This window comes from Aquarana catesbeiana, linkage group LG02, assembly GCF_042186555.1.
Source record: "Aquarana catesbeiana isolate 2022-GZ linkage group LG02, ASM4218655v1, whole genome shotgun sequence".
In the NCBI taxonomy this organism is placed as follows: Eukaryota; Metazoa; Chordata; class Amphibia; order Anura; family Ranidae; genus Aquarana; species Aquarana catesbeiana.
Window position 1 is genome coordinate 339,758,018 of NC_133325.1, and position 25,231 is coordinate 339,783,248.

The 25,231-nt window shown below is 41.3% G+C and overlaps 1 protein-coding gene across 1 annotated transcript in view; it reads right to left on the reverse strand.

The window, feature by feature from the left end:
* The window catches only part of GEMIN8 (gem nuclear organelle associated protein 8), a 90,678-nt gene that overhangs the window by 33,189 nt on the left and 32,258 nt on the right, over positions 1-25,231 (reverse strand). Inside the window, exons 2-3 of the mRNA XM_073614877.1 lie at positions 18,859-18,895; positions 2,465-2,891 (exon numbers count right to left, since the gene is read on the reverse strand). Coding sequence (XP_073470978.1) covers positions 2,465-2,891; positions 18,859-18,885 — 454 coding nt within the window. The 5' untranslated portion in view covers positions 18,886-18,895. The remainder of the gene's footprint in view (positions 1-2,464; positions 2,892-18,858; positions 18,896-25,231) is intronic.

A 25,231-nucleotide genomic window follows, 5' to 3' on the forward strand; every position in this document is an offset into this window, starting at 1 on the left:
GAAACTACCGCACTATAGCTGAATGGGTGTTATGAATAAATACATGTAAAATACCCCCCCCCCAAAAAAAAAAAAATAAATACAATAAATGAATACTATGTAATATAACCACTTCAATACAGGGCATTTTAACCCCCTTCCTGCCCAAGCCAATTTTCAGCGCTGTCGCACTTTGAATGACAATTGCGCGGTCATGCAACACAGTACCCAAATGAAATTTTTATCATTTTTTACCCACAAATAGAGCTTTCTTTTGGTGGTATTTGATCACCTCTGTGGTTTTTATTTTTTGAGCTATAAACAAAAGAAGAGCGACAGGTTTGAAAAAAAAACAAAAAACACAATGTTTTTTACTTTTTGCAATAATAAATATCCCAATTAAAAAAAAAAAAAATTCCCCAGTTTAGGCCGATATGTATTCTTCTACATATTTTTGTTAAAAAAAAAAAAACCCGCAATAAGCGCATATTTATTGGTTTTCGCAAAAGTTATAGCATCTACAAAATAGGGGTTTTATGGCATTTTTATTATTTTTTTTTTTACTAGTAATGGCGGCGATCTGCGATTTTTATCGCGACTGTTACATTGCGGCAGACAGATCGGACACTTGACACGATTTTGGGACCATTGGCATTTATACAGCGATCATTGCTATACAAATGCATTGATTACTGTATAAACGTCACTGGCAGGGAAGGGGTTAACACTAGGGGGCGATCAAAGGGTTAACTGTGTGTTATATGTTATATTCAGATCAACCAGATGGAAATATAAGTATGTGTGAAAATGTAACAGGAACTTAACTATAGGGGAAAAAAAAACAAATCCCCATAATCTATTTACTGTACAGAGAATTTGATTTGGGCAGCTACTCACAAAACAGATTTGCATACAACTGATTCATTGCACAAAGCAAAAATGCAACAATAAAAAGCTGCAATATATACAAAAACTGGAATTGTGTTGTTCATATTTTACACATCTTGTTTAATAAATTTGAATTCGTAGTTTCTAAGCAGTATATAGACAGAGAAAAAGATAACACCCCAGATTTTTTTTTTTTAAGTTATTTGAGTCAGCCAATGCAAGTGAAAGTGGACTATGGACAATCAGTTACTATGATTTTAAACCGCTTTCTTGTTAGTTTTGGATATATTAGGGAAGGCTTCGAGTCTCTCAGGTTGTATTGTCGTGTCCATACCCCCCCGCGCTACCCCTGCTCACCTTCCCCCTTGAGAGATTCAAGTTGCATATTTGTTCTGGTGACCATGCTGTGATGAGAAATCCAAAATATTATGATTTTCACCAGAAAAGAAGCTAAGTTCTCCAATCCAAATCTTCCAAAAGGGGCCCTCAGTTCAGCGACAACTTTCTACAAAGGGATTTCCTTTCACTTTGGAGAGATTTTTTCCTCACTTCCTGTTGTGCCTTTGGTACGAAAACCAAAAGGAAATCCATCCAATGGGACACAAATAGCACAAAAAAAAAATAAATAAATTTACAATTCCCTACGACTTCCAAAAATAAATTAAAAAAAAGGTTTTGACTATAATATATATATATATATATATATATATATATATATATATATATAAAAAAAACTACCGCGCTATAGCTGAATGGCGGCTACACAGTGCGGTCGCACATTTCCAGGAGGGCATCTATTGATGTTCTCCTGTGATCGCACTTCTCACGCGCCCCCTGCGGCGCACATCGGCAGGGATCTGTGATCACAGATTGAGGTAAAGAGCCAATCACAGCAGCTCTTTAACATTTGACCAGCTGTGTCCAACCATAGCTGATCACAGTGTAAACAGGATTTGCCGGTTATAAACATTCTTCACTGATAATCAGTACCCTTATTATCAGTGCAGCCACAATAGTACCCATCAGTGCTGCCTCATCAGCAGCCATCAGTGAAGGAGAAAAATTACTTATTTACAAAAGTTTAGAACAGAAACTAAGAAAATCTTTTTTTTCTTTCAAAATGTTGACTGTTGGTTTAGCAAAAAATAAAAAACCCAGGGGTGATTAAATACCACCAAAAGAAAGCGCTAACGCCAAAAAAAGTATAAAAATGTTGTTGGATACAGTGTTGTATGACTGCACAATTGTCATTCAGCGCTGAAAATTGGCCTGGGCAAAAAGGGGGTGAAAGTGCCCAGTAGGTGAGTGGTTAGGACACCTGCCTAGTGCCTGTTCTAGTGCTAAAGGCCAGACCCATATCACTGTAGCCACAGGAATAGTGGTCTGTATGTCAGGTGTGTGTTTTTTTTTTTCCCCAAGAGGACCACACATTTACTTTCTATAAAATGTGGAGCAGCTTGCAGGTTCAGGTGAATTGCCAGAAGAGCATATTTGATCATTTACAAAGATAAGCAGTATGAATATGAAAAATGTATTCCTATTGTATGTTACTGTATATGAATAACATTTCATAACAGATATAAATGGTTTTACTCACTTAGTTCCTCTCTGTGTTTCTCCGTTTGTGCAAAATATTGGCGCAGCTCTTCTGTGATCTCCATGTTACTCATATCACATTCTATTCCACCCTCTTCAGAATCGGTTGATGCAGCAGCTTCCTGCTCCATATCAGACTCCTTGTCCTTTGAAGAAGATACCTTTAAACATGGACGAGGTCGGTGTGATTGCTTTTGAGAGCCTGTGTAGATGCTTGGGTGAGAGGGTTCCCCTTCCCAATCAGCATAGCGACCGGCTTGAAAGGTTTCAGCCAGGTACCAGGGAGGATAATAGATAGATGCCACGGCCATTCTGTATGCTCTCTTATGCTTGTACAGCCATTGCATTGCCTGACTGTAATGCTTCCAATACCTAGAATATACTCGGCCTGCATACCAAGGCTCTGTTTCTTGATGGTATATGCTTGCCTGGGAAGACACAAATAAAAAGTAGAGAAAATGACATACATGTACACTGCAATGTACTTACAAAATGGTTTTGGATTTCAAGAAAGTTAGCAAGTGGCTTCCCCTTCAGCCTTGGCTAAAGGTACCACCATCATAGGATGTCTTGGATACACCCAAACTGCATAACATGAATCCATATAAAGAGAAGAAGAACACAGACAATTAACTGCGTCTTCCAACATAAGTCACACTGCATTTTATGGATTCAAGCTCTACCTAAGGCTCCACTCACACTTGTATGACTCAGAAGTTGTGCAAGTTTGGTGCAAATTCGGATGCGACTTTGGCTTTGACCAATGATAATGGACAACTATTGCACAACCGTTGCAGGTAAAACATTCAGTTGCGACTTTCATGTGACTTTTGAGGGTTAACATTGAAGTCTATGGCCCTCAAGTCACATAAAAGTCAGACCAAAGTAGTGCATGAACTACTTTGAGGCTCCATTTACACTTGTACGACTCCAAAGTCAAGCAACTTTGGAGTGCAACTGTCAATGGGTGTGACTTGAGCTTTGACCATAAATAATGGACAACTGTTGCACGCAAAACATTCAGGTATGACTTTCATGTTACTTTTGAGGGTTAACAGTGAAGTCTACGGTCCTCAAGTTGGATGAAAGTCAGACCAAAGTAGTGCATGAAGGACTTTGAAGACGCTGCAAATTGAAGTCGCACATATATATCACTGGAACAGATTGAATACTACTTGTCATTCGACTTCAATGTCCAAAGTCGGATGACAAGTCGTACAAGTGTGAATGGACACTAAGTCACATAGATATGAACGGTACTCATTGGAAAACATGGGGTATAAACATGTCATGAGACTTTGACTTCCCAAGTCGTATGACAAGTCGCACAAGTGTGAATGGAGCCTTGCATGAGTATCAGCCATGAGCCCAAAACATGAAGTAAGGACGTTTTTTTAAGTAAACAATTCCAACTACAAGAAAAAAAAAAAAAATACACAAACCAACGATTCCCAAAACATATTCAAGTACACAATTGTATTAGCTTCTCTAGTTACTATGCATGGTAAAACTTTGCAGTCCTTTTAAATGGGACTGTAATGAGACCTTTGAGGACAGCCTGAACAAAAGATTTATCCACATAATCAATGCCTCAGCACTGGCCATAAGATTGACTAATGGAGGGTGCCGCGAGTTCCATTTGTTTAGGAAAGAAACGACTCTCACAGATTTCCAATTAATTGTTTGATGGAGCATTATCAGTGCGATAGTAAAGATTTACATTTTCAGCACAAGTGCATTTTAAAGCTACACTCCAGGGAAAAGAAAAATAGCAAAAAGACCCCCCTTCCAAAGCAAGGGTTAAATGTTCGTTTTCACCTAGAGTACCAGTAAAAAACAAAAATACTTTAACTTACCTAATCCCTCACTCCCACAGGCTATGTTCATACTAAGCTACTGGCTCCTGCAACCTCTACCCTGACAGCCGGTTCACACGGGGGCGACTTGTCAGGTGACCTAGCCGCCTGACAAGTCGCCTCCCGTTCTGTACAATGGAACCGTTCTAATCGGAGCGACGCAAGTCGCTCCGACTTAGAAGAAAGGTTCCTGTACTACTTTGGGGGCGACTTGCATAGACTTCTATACAGAAGTCGTCTTGCAAGTTGCCGCGGCAGTCGTGTGCAGGTCGCCTGAGGCGACCTGCAAGTCGTGCCGCTTCAAATGTGAACCGGCTCTAAGGCTGCATTCACACCTGAGCGTAGCAACTTTCTAGCCTTTCTTGCATGTTTATGCACAATTTTGCCACATTTTTATACAGTGTTTTTGAGCTTTGATATTTTTTTATTAGCCAATAGAGAAAATTATCATCTGTTGCATCATTTATTGCTAGGTTTTTACGCTTTTTTTTTAAGCTTTTATATCTTTTTTTTATTATTTTGTTTTTTTAGGGAAAGTTAACGTTAGGGTTAGGATTAGGGGTTGGTGTTATTTATTATTTATTTATTTTTGTTAGGGTTAGGGTGTTATGAATAAATACATGTAAAATAAATACCCCCCCCAAAAAAAAATAATAATAATACATACAATAAATGAATACTATGTAATATAACCACTTCAATACAGGGCATTTTACCCCCTTCCTGCCCAAGCCAATTTTCAGTTTTCAGCACTGTCGCACTTTGAATGACAATTACGCGGTCATGCAACACTGTACCCAAATGAAATTTTTATAATTTTTTCCCCACAAATAGAGCTTTCTTTTGGTGGTATTTTATCACCTCTGCGGTTTTTATTTTTTGCGCTATAAACAAAAGAACAGCGACAAGTTTGAAAAAAACACAATATTTTTTACTTTTTGCTATAACAAATATCCCAATTAAAAAAAAAAAAAAAATCCTCAGTTTAGGCCGATATGTATTCTTCTACATATTTTCGGTAAAAAAAACAAAAAAACGCAATAAGCGTATATTTATTTATTGGTTTGCGCATAAGTTATAGCGTCTACAAAATAGGGGATAGTTTTATGGCATTTTTATTATTTTTTTTTTTTTTTTTACTAGTAATGGAGGCGATCTGCGATTTTTATCGTGACTGTGACATTGCGGCGGACAGATCGGACACTTTTGACACCATTTTGTGACCATTGGCATTTATACAGCAATCAGTGCTATACAAATGCATTTATTACTGTATAAACGTCACTGGCAGAGAAGGGGTTGACACTAGGGGGCGATCAAAGGGTTAACTGTGTGTCCTAGGGAGTGATTCTAACTGTAGGGGGAGGGGACTCACGGGGAAGAGACTGATCGGTGTTCCTCTGTACTGGGAACACATGATTGGTCTCTCATCTGACAGGACGTGGATCTGTGTGTTTACACACACAGATCCACGGTCCTGCACGGTTAGCGGGTGCCCGGCGGACATCGCGGCGGGGGCGCGTGCGCCCCCCAGACGGCCGGGAAGCCCAGGACGTCATATGACGCCCACCCAGGATGGGAGATCCCTCCTGCGGACGTCATATGACTATATGCGGGATTTGAAGTGGTTAACTAATTAACCTCTAACTATACATACATATACAGATCTCTATCTATAAAAAATAAACACCCTAAGCTTAACAAAAAATAAATTAGGTTGATGATTAATAATAATGCATTATTAATAATAATTTAATTTTTTTTTATAATAATGAATTTAATATATTTTTAAGGTTGGGTTATTTAAGGAGTTATTTGTGTATTATTACATATAATTAACTTTATTTATTATTATGATTTTTAGTTATTTGTGTATTTAGTTTACATTTAGTTATTCATTCATATATTACTATTTTTGTTTACATTTGAGCAGAAAATCGCGTGAAAACACACGGCAAAAAAACCCCCCACACAAATGACGCGTTTCCATTAATTTCTATGGGAATAAAAACGCGCCAAAAATGTGCAAATCTGTTCCAGAACTTTTTTGAGCTTCAGACAAATTGGAGTGGAGATGTGAACCAACTCCATAGAGAATAATTGATTTTTTTTTCTCCTCCAGCATTTTGGAGCTTCGAGGTGTGAATGGGACCTAAGGCACTCTGGCAGGCATCATCAAGTACAAAGCGGAGACAATAATTCTGCATTTTGCATAAGGACCTGCCACGGCTGAAACATCAGGGGAAGAGGGGATTGGACATGCGGTAAGGAAATGTCCTTGTTACTGGTACCCTAGGCATAAACGAATATTTAACTTTTCAATGCAGGAGTAGCCTCAACACAAAAGTGGATTTTTCTTTTCCCCAGAGTGTGGCTTTAAAAAAGTCAACCTAGCCCAGAACTGAAATTTCAAGTTAGAAAGAGTTTGAATAGGCATTGGTGGCCACCCACCAGGTTTCAACTTTAACGACAATTCCCTGCAGCAAGCAGACGATAGCTTCCCAATTATTTTTCGGAGCATACTCTATGTAGGGATAGCTCATCGCTGGAATTTCAGGAAAAATAGTATATAGTTCAACTTGTTTGCAGCAACGCAAAATTAGGCTTTCAGTTCCAGGCAAAGCTGTCCTTTAATCACTACTCATCTTTATCTATAGAATACTACAAGAAAAATAAGTAAATTATTTAAAATGTTATTAATAGGAAATAAGATGGGTCTTCCTTTCCATCATCAAATGTCATCTGCTTTAATCTGTGAGACAATCAGGGAAGGAAGAAGCCCACGCACACATCATTTTCACATATAGCAAAATATAATTTTAACTTCCCATACATCCAAGCACACCCAAGAGCCAAAGCAAACATCCTGAAGATCACTTGAGACCACTATGGAAACCTAAAAAACACATCTGCTTGTGCAGCTGTCCAGCCATGTAAAACATGCTTAAATGAAATATCTATTTTCACACAATTAAACCATTTGCTAGAAATCTGGAATCCTTCCAAAACCGGCATACAATACTGTAAGTTATGTATACAATGTATATAAAGTCCAGGCTTAAAATATTGCTATGAGCCGTAAATGTTTTAAAGCAACAGGTTCACTTGACTATAGAAGTAATGGCTGTTCACACAAGAGTATGGGAATACATAAGTACTCCGTGGGAAAATGTAGTATCTTTCCTGTTGCACATGGTCCAGAAAAACAAATGAGCGGCAACGTTTCACCGCCTGTCTTTAGTATAGCTTTCATCTAGCTATTAATACAGCATCATTTAAAAACCGCAACATCAATTAGATATATTTGAAACAAGGGGAAGCATGGTTATATTGTTTCCGATATTGCTCTCCACTGGGTCTATGAGGTTGATTCACTAAAACAGGAGAGCGCAAAATCTGGTGCAGATGTACACGGTAGCCAATCAGCTGCTATCTTCAGCTTGTTCAATTAATTGACATGGGACACGGGACAGCAATCACCACCTAGTGTGGGGCTGTAAAGGCCAATGAGCGTGTAGTGAGCAGCAGTGGGCATGTATCAGAGAAAGCTTGAGCAGAGGATATCCTGCTCTATGGATCCATCAGAATGCTTTGTACAGTGTGTGGAATGGGCACCGCTCTCAGTACTACTTCTGCTGTGTGTCCAGTGATGAGTAACTGGCTTCTCTAATCAGGGCCGGCACCAGCAATAGGCAGGTCAGGCAGCTGCCTAGGGTGCCAGAGTAGGTGGGTGGCAAAATTCAGATCCCCAGCCACTCGCTGGGGATTTGTATTTTTAAAATACCTATCTGTCCCTCCCGCTGGCAAACTAAAACTTCCACCTTGCACCCCATAGAAGACAGGGCGCAGGTTGGAAGCTTTAGTTTGCATGCAGGGATCAGGGTGCGGGGCCAGGGAAGGGATCCCAGTGGCCAGTGAGTGGCTGGGCTGCAGTGGAGGGGCTGGGCTTGCCATGCATGGCTCTCCAAGAGGGGGTGTTCCCCATACTGTGGGAACAGTATGTAACTCGGAAATGGAAAACAAAAGAAAAGAAATGCTCCCATAGTGCAGTACTTTAAAAGTCCAAATTTAATGGTATTAAAAGGTTGCACTTACAGGATAAAAACATCGAAACAGTATGTATTGAAATGGAACCGAGGGGTCCCTACGAGCTTCACTTCACTTCCTGGTTTGCTCGTGTGTCAACCTCTTGGGAGGTGTAGCACGATGACGTCACCATCATAGGCCCCATCCTATACGTTTCATCACAAAAGAACGTACGATGGTTTACATATGAACTGTTGATTTGGGACTCTTCATTAGTCTTCCCCCCCCCCCCCCCCCCAAGGCTTTTTTCACTTGTGTTTAATTCATTAGCGCTGCACCACTTTGCATTTTTTTCTCATTATGTATGCTGGTTCTCTGAGACGTGATATCGCCGGAGGGCAGGGGAGTGGAGGGCATTGTGTGTGGGGGTTACATAACAGTCATCATGGGCACTGTATGTGGCGGTAGAAGGGGGGTTGAGAGTTGGAAAACTGCTTCCATCTACCTATCCGCGCTAAGCATATGTTGTGGTTTACATGGAAAGCCTGTGGGAGAGGGTAACAATACAGGAGCAAAGCTGGGAGACAAGGTGCTGTCACCCTATAACAAAATGTGTCTGAACAAGGACATGCATTGAATCATCATCAGCTGTTCATTTAATAAAAGCTGCAGGTTTGGATATATTGAAAATGACTTTTGAAATGACAATTAAACATTGCATGAGGCTTAACGGACTATACAACGACTTTTACATTACTAGATTGGGTAACAATTAATTTGCTTCCTAAATTATTATAGACCATCTCCAAGATTTATTTATGAATTAAAATGCCTTGAAAACAAACTTTCCACCAGAAAACCACATTAGATACGATACTTCTAAGAGCCGGACCTAGCCGCCTGACAAGTCGCCTCCCGTTCTGTACAATGGAACCGTTCTAATCGGAGCGACGCAAGTCGCTCCGACTTAGAAGAAAGGTTCCTGTACTACTTTGGGGGCGACTTGCATAGACTTCTATACAGAAGTCGTCTTGCAAGTTGCCGCGGCAGTCGTGTGCAGGTCGCCTGAGGTGACCTGCAAGTCGTGCCGCTTCAAATGTGAACCGGCTCTAAGGCTGCATTCACACCTGAGCGTAGCAACTTTCTAGCCTTTCTTGCATGTTTATGCACAATTTTGCCACATTTTTATACAGTGTTTTTGAGCTTTGATATTTTTTTATTAGCCAATAGAGAAAATTATCATCTGTTGCATCATTTATTGCTAGGTTTTTACGCTTTTTTTTTAAGCTTTTATATCTTTTTTTTATTATTTGCGTCGCTCCGACTTAGAAGAAAGGTACCTGTACTACTTTGGGGGCGACTTGCATAGACTTCTATACAGAAGTCGTCTTGCAAGTCGCCGCGGCAGTCGTGTGCAGGTCGCCTCGGTGAGGCGACCTGCAAGTCGTGCCGCTTCTAATGTGAACCGGCGCTAAGGCCTCATGCACACTGGATGTTTTTACAGCTGCTCCTAGGGGCATTTGGCATTTTTGTTTCCTGCGTCTAAACTCCTCTGCATGTTAGCTTATGTGTCCATGCACACATAGGTTTAGTGGCAGGAAAGTTTAGAGGCAGGAAAAAAAAACACCACTACCAGTGTGTCCAGGAGCAGCAGAGTTTTTACAGAAAAAACGCTTGACGCTGCTAAACGCACCTAAACGTTAGGCATGTTTAGCACTTCAGTGTTTATTCATTCCAATAGCCAGAATTAAAATTCTGGAAAATGAAATAAACACTCGAATACCAAATGCTGCTAAACTGGTTTGAAAAAATGCAGCATTGGTGAGTTTTTAATGCTGATTTACTCCTGTCAGGAGAAACAGCATTTTACAATAAACCAGTGTGCATGAGGACAAAATCTTGCGGCTAGAATTCTGCAAAGTATAAACTATAGCACACAGTCATCTGGGAAAGTAAAACTGTCCAATCAATAGACGTTGAAGAGTGGTTCGGTGACAAATATTGCTGACACATAAAGAAGGTGAAGACTTTGCTTCCAGCTGCACTGAATAGTATGACTGGTAAAGGACCATAAAGGCTTTACTTTGGTTTACACTAAATGCTTACAGCTGTGCTCCACACCCATTGGACATATTTTACAAGACACTAGGAAATATGCACTTACATTTCAATTAGGATGCTGGTAATTATGTGGAAATGAACCATTCAAGGACTGAAGCCACTTTGACAAAAACTTTAACCATATTAGCATTTAATTTATATTTTAGGCAGACAGGTAGGAGATGTTTGTAGGAACTCACTTCTGCTTCACCTTGCACGCAAAAGGAAATGTCTCTCAGTTGAGAATACCTACACCTATGCCTCCTACACACAATGAGAATATAGGAGAAATGATCGTCCTTTTTTTTTTTTTTGCATGCTAGTCTCATATCGAAAAGGAATCGGTTACTATAATTGCTTATAAGACAGAATAAAAATTCTTTAATGTATTTTGCCGTTTCTGAGCATGCAGGGTCATGTTAATTTTTTTAAGAAAAAGGTTCTTGCTTGTCCCTTTGGATAATTTTGCAAGAACGGTCGTGATCAACTCTCTAAAGTTGTGTACTAAGATCATTTACTCATCATTTATTAGATACGGTGGCTATCACTCAGACGAATTCCCAATATCACGGGCATGAAGGGAGGCTCCCCCTGTCGCCACTGCCATTTGCTCTGGCCATTGAGCCTCTTGCCCAAGCCATTAGCCTGTTCATAGACGATGTGCTCCCAATTCCCTCCAACCCACCGATTTCCTTCTGAACTTGATGCCACTGCTCATGGAATTTGGCAAGCTTGTGGGGCTGTATGGTAACAAAACTAAGTTTAATGTTTTGGGTGGTTTTCTGTCCTACTGATGTGAATCCTTCCATAATTTATTTACCTTGGTTCCTTCCATTTTACCTTGCCTAACTGTACACCTCACATTTTCGTTTGAGACCCTTTACCGGGATAACTACTCTAAATAATTTACCTACCTATATTCCCTATTAACTTCCTGGGGCTCTGACAGATCATTTTCCTTGAAAAAGAGGAATTTCGACTTTCTTGAAAATTCAATCTCTTGGAGTACAGTACAGGACACCAGAAGAACAGTCAAACACTGGGTTGGCTTGTACCTTCAGGTGACTGAACACTAGCAAAACTTTTGGAAGACACTCTGCTGCTCGCTTCCCCTATAACCCTACCTCACTCTGTGAGCCCTGAGTTTTGGAGCAAGCAATGCAGTGTAACCAAGAAACAAAAGGTTAGGGCTGCCTGTGTCCCATACTCTACTCCAGCATATGGAACTTACAGGCAAGTAAAAATTCCTCTAATCTTCATCATACAGTACAGGACACAGGCTAAGCATTCATAGACCCTTGGAAATCCTAAGCGATGAATGAGAAGGGTGGCCACAACTAGGCAAGTAGAACTGTGCCAACAGACCCAACAACAAAAGGGTCAAAAGACCCAACTTCAGAGTGCTGCTGCAAAAACCTTATGCTTGAAAGCTTCATCCACATTAGATGAAATGTCCACTTGGTAGAACTTTGAAAAGGTATGAACAGTGGGCCAGGTGACAGCCCTACAAAGCGGAGCTACAGAAGCCCGGTGCTGGAAATAGAGTGTAAGCTCTAGCAATTAGTTGTCTTGTTCATGGAGCGGTTGTGTACTTGAAAGCAGGACATCTGTTGCGAGGTCCCGAGGACAGGATAAATAGGGAATACATCATTCTGATCGAAGCTGTTGCTTTGCGGTAGATAGGTATGGCTCCGACTATGTCCAGGCAATGAAGAGCAATTTTCTTTTGTGCGCTTTGGAGCAGGGTATAAGAATGGCAGGACTATGTCCTCATTGAAGTGGAAGACTGATACCCCATCAGGAAAAAAGGATAGTGTTGGGCAAAGTACTACCTTGTCATTGTGAAGAATCAGGAAAAGCTCCTTACAAGAGAGAGCCACCAATTCAAAGGCATGTCTGACAGACATGATAGCGACCAAAAAAGGCCACTTTGCAAAAGAGGGAATCTAAGGGGAAATCCATGATGGGTTCAAAAGGATGGTTTCTGCAAAACAGAGAGAACCAAGCTTAAGTCCCAAGGAAGCACAAGGCATTGCATGGGAATAAAGGCAGAGTTTTTTTTAAAAATACAGTATTCGACTGAAACCTGTCCTTTCAGAGGCCCTGGTCAAGTTGATTGTAGCAAGGTGAAGATGCAAGGCACAGAGAAATCTTTGGGATTGAAATATCTATGTTCACACCAAGAAAAGAAGGATTTCCAGGTATGACTGTAGATTTTTTTTTGGAAGTGGCCTTTTTGCTTTTTAGCAAGTTGGAACGACGACTCAGAGACCCCTTTGCCTCTTAAGACCTGGACTTCAACAGCCATGCCGTTAAAACCAATGACTGAGAAGCAGGATGGAACAGAGGTCCCTGAGACAGCAGGATCTGACCTGTTGGGAGGGGCCCAGGGGTAATCTCTTAGTAGTCCGAGTATGTCTGTGAAACGAGTTCTTCTTCTGGGCCAATTTGGTGCAATAAGAATCACCAATTGTCTCTTCTGGCGCTCTGGTATTTCAGTAATGGAGTAAGAGTCCGGCACCAAAGCATCTTGAAAATTAAAGGAATCACTTTTTTTCTCCATCAAGACATAAAAAGGAATCAATTCCTTATAAAAGATTGACGTATTTCAGCCTCCTTCTCACACTCTATTTTGTGGAGCAGAGGTAGAATTTGCACTTTCACTGCACGCCAATTGAGTGCCTTGCAGAATGGGAGTCCAGTGTTGCAAAGCCACCCTAATTGTTCTGAGCTCCAGGATGTAGATGGGGAGCTTCCACCGATGACATGCTCCCTGGAGTGGAAGGGACTGGAACACTTCTCCCCAGGCTGAAAGACTTGTATTGGGTTGTTATAACCAGTGATAAAGAAGAAAAGACTTCCCTATTGATAAGGTTGGGCTGGATAGCCGCAATGTTCGGGAATTCCTGGCTTGGCTAAACAGGAGCATGGGTAGGTGGCGAGAAAGAGCATGCTTGTTCCAGGCCAAGAAGATGTTGTGTCAGAGAGGTCTTGAATAAATTTGGATGAATAGCACAACCTAGAAAGAGGCCATCCTGAGGACTAGAACTCCCATGGAGAATCTTACTGTGGGATGTCTCTTTAACCTCAATTCTTAAGAGCATAAGTTCTAAGAGAGAGCATTTCTTCTCTGGAAGGAAAACCTTTGCTTGGCATGTGTTCAGGACTAGACCAATTATTCTGGGAAAGAGAGAGTCTGAGAGCAGATTTTTGGAAGTGGATCACCCAACTGAAAACCTGGAGCATGTGAATTGTACTGTGGATGTTTGCAGCCAACTGGACGGGAGAGGAGTCATTCAGTAGCAGGCAGTCCAGATAACCTGTGACCTGGGTGACCTGAATTCCAAAAAGGGCAAGATGAGGTGCTAAGCCCTTTGTGAATACTCTGGGAGCAGAGGATAAGCCAAAAGACAATGTGGATACGAATATGCAGGTAGACATCTAGGATGCCTACAGATGCCAAATAGTCTACTTTTCTATAATATACCTTGCAGATTCCATGCAAATTTTTCAAATTAAAAGTTATTTGTTGAGGGATTTTAGGTCTAAAATAGGATGAATACTTCTGGGAACTCTCCCTCCCCCCTCCCCCTCCACTTAATCTTTATTAACTCCCCCCAGCACTTACAAACTACCTTATCTTCAGAAATGGGAGACGGCTCTACAAAGATCAAAGTAAGAGGATCATTAATTTTTCCCTCAAATCATCCATATGCAAAAGATTGCAGGAAACCAAATTTCAAAATCCTCTGTAGGTGGTATAGAATACAATTCTACATATATTTTATTATTATATATTATATTATTCCTGCAGTCTCAGAATGCTGCTGGAGATGCCAGGAGGGGCAAGGAAATATCCTACATATCTTTTGGTCTTGCTCAAAATTAACAACTTTTTGGAAGGAAGTGATGGAGGAAAAAGTTACTAATTTAATTCTACCGGAAGACCCCTCCTCCTTTTTGCTACACGACTCCACATTCTAGTGAAAAGCTACAGAAAATTGATCCTTCATCGCCTCGCTAATGCTTCAAAATTGTGCATTCCACTAGAATGGAAGAACCTGCTTCCCCCCTCACTATCATTGTGGATCTCCCAAAAGAAACATGTAACTTATTCTAAAACATGGTTTTACTGCAACAAATTCTACTTTACAGATGAGGGCAAACCCTATCAGTAGATACATATTGAGCCTCCCATCTCTCTATTCCGTGTGCCCAGAGGAGTTCTCCTTGTAATACACCCCCCCTTTTTTTCCCAGTCTTTACCCCCTTTTTCTTTACTTACCCCTCTAGATTTTCCTCATTGTTCCTTACTACTTAAAAACAAATTTGGTACCTTGTGTATGGAGTGTACATTGTATGTTTTTTTTTTGCCAATAAACTTAGGTAACGGTCATAGTTTAAGATTGACGTAGAATCAGTATTATGCAGGTTAATTATCTGCTCTGGTTTAACTGCTTGCTTTCACATGGATATGAACATGAGGCTTCTTTATATGCTGTATCCCTGTATGGTTCCGTTTATACATCTTAATTTCGACTGTTTACAACCTCACCTGTACCTTGTTTGTATCTTAAAGTACTTAGTATATACTGTACTTAAGTTTTAAAGTTGAAGCCTGGGTAGAGAGATTAGGTGCTCTGTGTTTTTAAAGAGAGGCTCATGAGGAGGGGGGTTCTGGAATCTTCCACTGTGGAAGTAGTAGAACTTTACCTCCTGCGGCATCTTTTATGAATTTGTCAAGTACCCCCTCAAAAAGATGCCCTCCCTCAGGCCGGGTTCACACTAGTACGACAAACGCTCGGACAATGGGAGCTCATGTCGCATGACGTGTGAAAATCAATGTTTCCCTATGAGAGCCATCTTAACTGGTAGGACACAAGTCGGTCCGACTTTGAAAATTCTCACTGTACTACTTTGGTCTGACTTTGATCCTACTTCAGCCCATTGAATATTACTGAAGTCGGATCAAAGTCGGATCGCGGCCTTAACTGATCTGACTTTGGCATGCGACTTGTGCTCTGATGATCTTGAAGGGGAACTCCATGCCAAATTAAAAAAAAATAGAAAAACATCATGGGTTCCCCCTCCAGGACCATACCAGGCCCTTCGGTCTGGCATGGATTTTAAGGGGAATGCCCCATGCCGGTGGGGTCCCCCCAAAATCCATACCAGACCCTTATCCAAGCACACAGCCCGGCAGGTCAGGAAAGGGGTGGGGATGTGCGAGCGCCCCTCCCCCTTCTGAACCATATACCAGGCAGCATGTCCTCAACATGGAGGGGTGGGTGCTTTGGGACACCCCACCCCAAAGCACCTTGCCCCCATGTTGATGGGGACAAGAACCTCTTCCCGACAACCCTGCCCGTTGGTTGTCAGGTCTGCTGGCGGGGGGCTTATCTGGAAGCCTCCTTTAACAAGAGGGCCCCCAGATCCCAGCCCCCCACTCATTTACATAAAAAAAGTGTCAAAAATAAAACAGTACACAAGTTTTTAAAGTAATTTATTAAGGCAGCCCTGGCGTCGCTTCCGATTTCTTCTCCCCTTTCTGCCTCTTCTGCCTCCTCCGCTGATGTCTTCTCCCCTCTCCAGGTTTTCTCTGCTCTCCGCTGATGTCTTCTAGCAATCTCCAGTTCTTCTCCCTGTGTCCGCTGTCTTCTGCCTCTGCCGTGTCTTGTTCGCTGTCTTCTCGCTCTTTTTGCCGGGTCTTCTCCCTCTGTTCCGATGTTGACTGGACGCTCTCTCCCGCTCTAATGCTGGGTGCGTGGTGTGCCACTACTTATATTGGCATGGGACGGGGTCACCAGGTGACGTCATGACGTCATCTGAAAGCCCTGCCCTTGTAAGCAGCCCCATCATGCCCTGGGTGGTGACGTCATAATGGGTGAGGCCTCCGGACAGACAGAAATTACAGCAATTGTCTGCAGAGCTGGGCCTGCATTATGTAAAAAGAGCCTTTAAAAGTGTTTCAAACTTCCTATCTGCACAATCTTTGAATGAAGGGACACCTTCAATTGGTACATTGAGATAAGACTGAGATGGCAGGATCAAATACCAGAACAGATCCCTTATTAATTAACTCTTTCTCCACTGGAAAGGGTTCGGCTATGATTTTTGCAGGAGTGAAAATCTTTTCTGGATTGACCAAATTGTCATAGATTGCCCATTTTATTTACTACTGAAATCATTTTAGATTTGCCATTTTTTTTGTACCCAAAAGGGCATGGCGAAATGAAAGAGAATCAAGTGCGACAATGGTGAGGAATTGTGAGCATATCCACATCAGCAAGCATATTGTGTAAAACCGCAATTTCGTTGTTTAGGAGTCTGGGAATAAAAAATCTTTAGCACTGGCTCCAGGTCCTCTTCTTTTTCTATGTCCACCTCTTCTAGGCTGGGCATATCAGGCTCCGACTCAGGTAAAGATGGATGAGATAGAGAAGGGGCCTGGCATTTTGGAGCACCAGACACAGATGAATGTAATAAAGCCATTAGTTGTCCAAGAAATTGTGACATAGTTGCAGAAAAATCTGCCTTTGTCAGGTTTGCAGTTGGTTGTGTGCCTGAAATATAACTATATACAGATGCAGAGGCTGCTGTTAAAATCAGGTCCTGCTCCAGTGCAAGCAAAGCATAGTCACTCTGAGGTTGAGTTTTGTGTAGGCATTCAGCAGAACAAACGTTTGCCTGAGTATCTGCCATGGCTCCCTTTCGCCTGGTTTCCACCATAGCCACGGGTCAAGGTATTCTCATAGAATGCAGAATGTAGGGTATGCGTGTCTAGAATGAGTATGCAGCAAAGTCCTTGTAGCTCTAGGTCAGTGGTTCTCAACCTGGGGGTCGAATGATGATTTGCCAGGGGTCACCAAATCCTGGGCTGTTCCTGAAGTCCACACCGCTCTCCCAGCCTTTTTGCGGCTGCCCCTGGAGCCTGTGGCCGTCCAGATGGGCTGTTCCTGGAGCCTGCGGCCACCCATTCAGCCTCTTTGTAGCTGCCCATTCAGTTCACAGCATGGCTGGGGGGGCAGAGACTAGAGGTCAGCTGACAGGTGAGGAATGTGAAGTGGGAGGGGCTGGAGGAGACACTATCTCCTGATTTTGGCATAGGTGTCACTGCTACGAGACACCACAAAGTCAGAGACACAGTAAGTAGCACTGCCTGTGATTATAGTTGCCATTAAAAGTCCCCACTAAAGTTCTCAGATCAGCAGATGACCTTGATCAAGAGCACCTAAGTTGGCTGATCAGAACTCCCCCCAGCATCGCCACCCATCCCAACTCCCCGCCAGCACACTGCCACTCATCCCATCCCCTCTCCCCACCAAGGAGTAAGAGAAGGAATAAAAATAAAAGAATACATGGAAGGGGGAGGAACAAAGAAAAAGGGAGAGAAAGAATAAAGAGAAAGAACAAGAAAGATGGCTAGAGAGGGATGGGGGAAAAAAACAAGAAATTGGGATAGAGAGAGATAAAAGGGAAAGAAAGGAGAACAAAGAGTGCATAAAGGGGTTTTAACACTGTACGAGTGGAAGGGACTCAGGGAGCGCTAAATGTCTGCGGGTTAGAGGGGCAAATTACTTGTTTTGCCTTGGGTGCTGACAACCCACGCTATGAAAATATTTTACTGCTAGGGGGTCCCCACAACTTGGGAAATTTTATCAAGGGGTCACGACACTAGAGGGGTTGAGAACCACTGCTCTAGGTGGAAGTGGTAGTAAAGTGTGCACGCTTTGGTGATTTAACACCTGGTCATCCACCTGAAGCAATAGATACAAACACAGTTTCTTCTATTTGTGGGACTTTAACCACTTAAGCCCCGGACCATTTGGCAGCCCAAAGACCAGAGTACTGTTTGCGATTTGGCACTGCGTCGCTTTAACTGACAATTGCGCGGTCGTGCGACGTGGCTCCCAAAACAAAATTGACGTCCTTTTTTCCCCACAAATAGAGCTTTCTTTTGGTGGTATTTGATCACCTCTGCGTTTTTTTTTGTGCTTTAAACAAAAAAATAGCGACAATTTTGAAAAAAAAAAAAACACATTATTTTTTACTTTTTGCTATAATAAATATCCCCAAAAAATATATAAAAAAACATTTTTTTTCTCTCAGTTTAGGCCGATATGTATTCTACATATTTTTGGTAAAAAAAAAAATAAATAATCGCAATAAGCGTTTATTGTTTGGTTTGCGTAAAAGTTATAGTGTCTACAAAATAGGGGATAGTTTTATGGCATTTTTATTGAAACATTTTTTTTTTTTTACTAGTAATGCATAATTATAAAACTAAAGCTACCACTACAAAACCAGAAAAAAACCGTATATCACATAAAGCACACAATAAGTAGCATGTATACTGAGAATATTGCAGTGCATTCAAAAATATGTATAACTGTATATAAAAAGGAGCACTTACCAGCTGTGGTGAGTGATCTGAATGCATTTTCCAAAACCTAGAAAATAAAACATTATATTATATTACAAACTAAATTCACAACTAAAGGCTAACCCCACCTTTTGCAAAAAATACAAAACAAAAACAAACAAAAAAACAAAAAACTAAATGCGGCTACATTTGTATATTTGTAGCAAAAAAAAATGCATTTATTATTTTTTTTTTAGAATTCTTTGCAAATGAGCCTGCAAAGCACTGAACCACAATAAGGCCCCTTTCACACATGCGGACCGTTCAGATCCGCCTGTCAATTTTTTCAGGCAGATCTGAATGGTCGCTCCATACAGATCTCTATGGAGCGTCGGATGTCATCGGTGACATGTCCGCTGACATCCGATCAGCCCCCATTCGCAAAATCCAGACGGATGGATGTCTTATTTTCCATCCATCTGGTGGATCAGATGAAAACGGACAGGCGGTCCCGTAATCATCTGATCCCCCCATAGGGGAAGCGGTCTCTCTGACAGGTCTCTCCCTGCACAGAGTGCAGAAACGGACTTGCCATCCGCCGGCTCAGCATGTACTATAACTCTATGCCCTAGTGCCCCGCTCCTGCCCGCACAGCGCCAGTAAAGCGCCGGTAAAATGAGCAACGCTTTACCACTAGCGCAGGCCGGTGTTCAGTGTGAAAGTAGCCTTATGCCGCGTACACACTGTTGGAATTTCCGACAACAAATGTTCGATGTGAGCTTGTTGTCGTAAATTCCGAGCGTGTGTAGACAATTCCGACGCACAAAATTCCATGCATGCTCGAAATCAAGCAGAAGAGCTGCACTGGCTATTGAACTTCAGAGTTTGTAGGAGCCGAAGGCCCCTTCAAACTCTTCCTTCAGCTCAAGTGTTTACCAGGGCATAGACTTTTAGTTAGAGAGCTGTATCAAAAGTTAACGGACTTGGAGTGCTGCGGCAGACAGAACTTGTAGTTCATTCATTCACAGGGCAACTAAATACCTAAATGTGTAACATAATCTAAAAGGAGTTAGCCTTTAAAGTAAACAAGGTGGCAAAGATTCTCAAAAAATAATTTTTTTGACAATTCCAAAGTAAAACAAGCAACAATGAAAAAACGACTGTCTGTGCATATGTTCCAACATATTTCTTAAAAGAAGTACCGATATGTTGGGACAGGTGCTGGCTAGAACTATAGCTGAAGCCTTGAAACACTATCTAGCCAGACTGCAACACAGATTTGTGATTCTGGTATGTTTACGGCAGGGTCACACAGCAACACAACCACCTTCTTCCAGATAGTAGGATATAGTTAAAGATGGGGCACAATACACAAAATAAGGTGAATATCTAAAATATTAGTGAATGAAACTAACGTCAAATTACAGGCAAAGTGAATCCAGTTAAATATTAATTAAAAATAAATAACTATCTTATAACAAACTTATGTACCTAAATCTGAGTTGATTAAAACCTCCTACAGCAGCACCCCAGAATGTCAGAAGGAGAGAAGGGTTTTAGCAACTGTCAGCCTAAAGGCTCATGTGCACAGGCTTTTTGATCGCATCTAAGCTGTTACTGAAAATAAGTCAATATATGCAAAAACAACTTCACAAGCAATGCAAAGGAAAATAAACAGACTTAAAAACAACTTGTTGCATAGGGAATTTGACTTGCTTCAGAGTTTGATGCCTATGTACACGAGCCCCAATAAACATGCTTGGAGGAGATGTAAGCACAAGATTACCTTGTTAACATCCTGCTGTCCAATCAGTAGGCTGGGGGAAGAGAAATGACTATAGAAGCAGAATATCTGCTGACATTACTGTATAGTCACAATTGTTACTGAACACCAAATATTACCCTGATTATATGTCTAAACATGCATATCTGAGGCAGTCCTTTTTATACATTTACCCAATCAGTAAGTATGCGGTGCAAGTTTCCAATATATGTATTCATAGAACAACTATTAATAAACAGAATATTAGCAAGAAAGTTACCATGACAACAAAATTTCACTTGCATTTGTTTAAAATAAACCAATTCACACGTGTGCATACTAATATCTTAGTCAGATATTATATATAGATAGATATAGAAAATAAATTTTATATATATATATATATATATATATATATATATATATATATATATATATATATATATATATATATATATATATATATATTTTTTTTTTTTTTCTTTCCCCCTTTCTCGTTGCTTTCCATTTAAAGCCTTTCAAAATGTAAACTTTATACACAATCACAAAACACAGACTGATGTATTGAACACACTGTAGTGGAGTGATTTAAAGTGGGTTGACTAGCAAATGCAAAACAACTGGTCTTGCGTACAATGCCACTCAATACTGCAATTGTGCCCAACTCTGAATAGTGCAGACACTGAACTCATTATACATTATTGCTCATCCCAGGAGAGATGGCTGCTTTTGTATGTCAAGATCAAGGCCATGTGCAGCTTGGCGTTTGTTTTGTCATATTAGTGTGTCTTGTAACATTACTGCACAAGCCACACATCTAAGATAAGAACTGACTGAATGGTATACTGTAATTTACTGGCCAACACAAGAAAATGTGATGAAAAAAGTGAGCGTAACATACACTCTGTGGACCGTTTAATAAAAAAAAAAAAAATAAAACTTGTAGAACTCTGGAACGATTTAAATCACTACTCTTTAAAAAAAAGGGGTGCGTAGAAGGGTGTCTCTGAATGCACAAAATGCCAAACCTAAGAGAGAACCATTGGGCACAGGATAACCAAAACTGCATGTCTGAAGATTGGTAAAATGTCGCCTGGTCTGACAAACATTTGGAACCAAAACACTTAGGCCCCTTTTACACGAGCAGACTGATTGAGTCTGGACCTGATCGGACCCTCCATTATCAGAATCGGAAAATGATATTTTCTCCATATCCTCTATGGAGCGGCAGATGTAAATGGACATGTGTGTTTACATCTGCCGACATCCAATCCCATCCACTGTGCTAAAAACAGATGTCTAGCGGATCAGATAGCAGTCAGGTGTAGATGGACAGATGTTGCATTTACATTCAACTGCCCATAAAGGAGAGCAGGCTGTGTCCGCTCTGCATAGGTGGAGCGGACACGGACCAGCCATCCGACTGCTTAGTGGGGATCAGTGGACAGGTTCCCCAAGGAGTAGACGGAGTCTGCCCCGTGTGGAAGGAGCCTTAGGGGGTTATTTACTAAAACTGGAGAGTCTGAAAATCTGGTGCAACTCTGCACAGAAACCAATCAGCTTGCCATTTTTTTTTGTCAAAGCTTAATTTAATAAACTAAAGTTAGAAGCTGATTGGCTGCACCAAATTCTGAGTGCACCAGTTTTAGTAAACCTCCCCCTTATTGTCCTTGATATGCATATATCAAACAGGAAACTTAGGAGGAACTACAAGTCCCAAATGGCCACCAGCCAAACAAGCCCTGGTTGAGCCTGAATCACTAATTGTGGTTTTAAACAGTGACTATGGCAATTCCTTACTACACAGGTCCTTATAATTACCATGGTTATAAACTGGCTGATGTAATGTAACAAACCTATTGCTTCTGATTGGCTGCCACTGTTTATTCAGAATGATTTCTTTTTCCAAAAAACATGGAAAACCCATGAAAAACCCAAGATTTGAGTTACTTTTGTCCATGTTTTTTATACAGTTTGCTGTAGCAACAAATTACTGTTTTGTAAAGCTATTAGTTTCAGTGGGAATGGCATAAACTACACCTAATTATGAGATCTTTAAAGCCACCCAAACCACAGAAATGTTCAAATGTTCTTTAATACTGTAATTTAGTTTACTGTGAGGAACTGGACAGAAGAACATAATGTGTTTGTGATCTTCAAGGCTGCAAAAGCACAGAAAAGGAGTTTCAAGATGAAAATGATAAAATGAAACTTATTTTTGGTTTAACATTGTATTCTTTCAGGTGTTACAAGAATCAAAAGCGTTGGCACAATGCTCACATCTTTCAAACACATTTCTTGATATAAGATTCCTCTGGAAGAACAGTCCATACATAATCCATTTAAAACACATTAAAACCACTCGTTTAAATATCTTCACAGTGTGGGATATGGTGTGAATCCACACTTGTAAGCATGCAGTCACGGGTTTAATGAAATTTGATGCTAACCTTAGCCCACACCAACTGTAGTTTTTCCCTGTCTGAAAGAGTACATTTCTTTTTTGGCCTGACATTTTTTTTTTTTTTGAGAGTGTACATTTCTTGGTTGTTTTTCATTGTATTTGATTTCTATGTCTTGCCTTAAAAATTCACTATAGAGGATTGCTCTTCTGGACTCACTTTAACCACTTAAGGACCAGAAGAATTTCCCCCTTAATGACCAGGCCATTTTTTGCGATACAGCACTGCATCGCTTTTACTGACAATTGCGCGGTCATGCGACATTGTACTCAAACAAAATTGATGTCCTTTTTTCCCCATAAATAGAGCTTTCTTTTGGTGGTATTTGATCACCTCTCTCTCTCTCTATCTATCTATCTATCTATATATATATATATATCGCAATAAGCGTATATTGATTGGCTTGCACAAAAGTTATAGCGTCTGCAAAATAGGGAATAGATTTATGGCATTTTTATTATTTTTTTTACTAGTAATGGTGGCGAACTGTGATTTTTAACGGGACTGTGACATTGCGGCCAACAGATTGGATACTTTTGACACATTTCTGGGACCACTGACATTTATACAGCAATCAGTGCTATAAAAATGCACTGATTACTGTGTAAATGTCACTGGTAGGGAAGGGGTTAACATTAGGGGACGTTCAAGGGGTTAAACGTGTTCCCTGCTAGGTGTTTCTAACTGTATGGAGATGTGACTTACTAGAGGAGCAGCCAGATCGCTGCTCCTAGCTAGTAGGAACAGACGATCTGTCTCTCCTCTAATGACAGAATGGAGATTTGTGTGTTTACACACAAACTTGTTGTGGCTCTCGTGCTCACGATAGTGCGTGGTCGGCGGACAACGCGGCCGCCGGCCTCGCACATCGTGTCCCCCACTGTGCAGCGGGCGTGCGCCTGCTAGAGCTGTTTAAAGGGCTGATGTACAGCTATGGCGATTCGCAGGAACCCACCGACCTGCCGCCGTATAATGACGGCGGCTGGTCGGCAAGTGGTTAAGGCCTTCATCATATAAACATACATCCAGGATTTATATAGCAACAACAATTTGGGCAGTGCTTTGCAAAATTAGGGGAGACAATACAGTGACAATCCAATCCAGGTTGGTCCAGAGGGCCCTGCTTGTGAAGCTTACAATTTCAAGCACCGCACACACAGGCCAAACATTGGGTATAAGCCTGTTCAATAGAAATGGCTGACAACTAGCCCGTGTGTACGGCAGCCGGTCCGACAGACGCTGGCCAAACATTCATCTTCTGTCGGCATCTGATCAGTGCTCTCAGCCAATGGCCTCTCTCTGTCAAAACACAATAGCTCAGCGGTGAAGATTGCTGTACTAATATCGGATTGTTAGTACAGTGGCTTCTCTCAAGCTCTTCAGTTCTTTTTCATTCAGACTGCTGGGTTGAACTGAAAAAAAAAACCTGCTAGTTTGTACCAGGCTTAAGGCCTCATGCACACTGTTTTTTTGTAAATGCTGTTTCTCCTGACAGGAAAAGATCAGCATTCAAAACTCAGCCAAGCAGCATTTTTCAAACCAGTTTGATGTGGTGTTTGGGAGTTTATTTCTTTCATTGGCCAGAATTAAAAATTTTTTTGGCCATTGAAATTAATAAATGCTGAAGTGCTATACATGCCTAGTGTTTAAGCGCGTTTGGTGTTTTTTATGTCCAAAAACTGCTCTTCTGAATGCGATTCTTCATGTGTGAGGAGCTTTGAATGTTTCTAAACTCTGCTGTTCCTAAACTGGTAAGGCCAGGTTCGCACATATGTGAATTGGATGAGGGTTTCCCCGCATCCAATTCGTATGACAGGAGAGTGTGACCGGCTCACACAGCTCCGGGACGGCAGCGGAAAGGTAAAGAGATGGGTTTTCAAGGACCGCCTGAAAGTGGACAGAGCAAAAGATAGATGGATGGCTTGGGGTAGGGAGTTAATGTTTTCACTCCTGGGTGCTCACTTAACCACTTGCTTACCGGGCACTTAGAAAAGGACAAGAGAACAGCGCCCCCTAAGTGCAGTATGCAAACGTATTCTAATAAAATCGAAGAATTTAAGATACACTCACAAGGGTGTGATAAAAATAGGCGTGTACTATGGTATCATCTGCTCCGAATTCCAGGTGCAGGGAGACATCCAATCCGGTTGTTCTAGAAGGGGCACACATGCCCCAAATGCGAAGCACCACCCGCTGATCC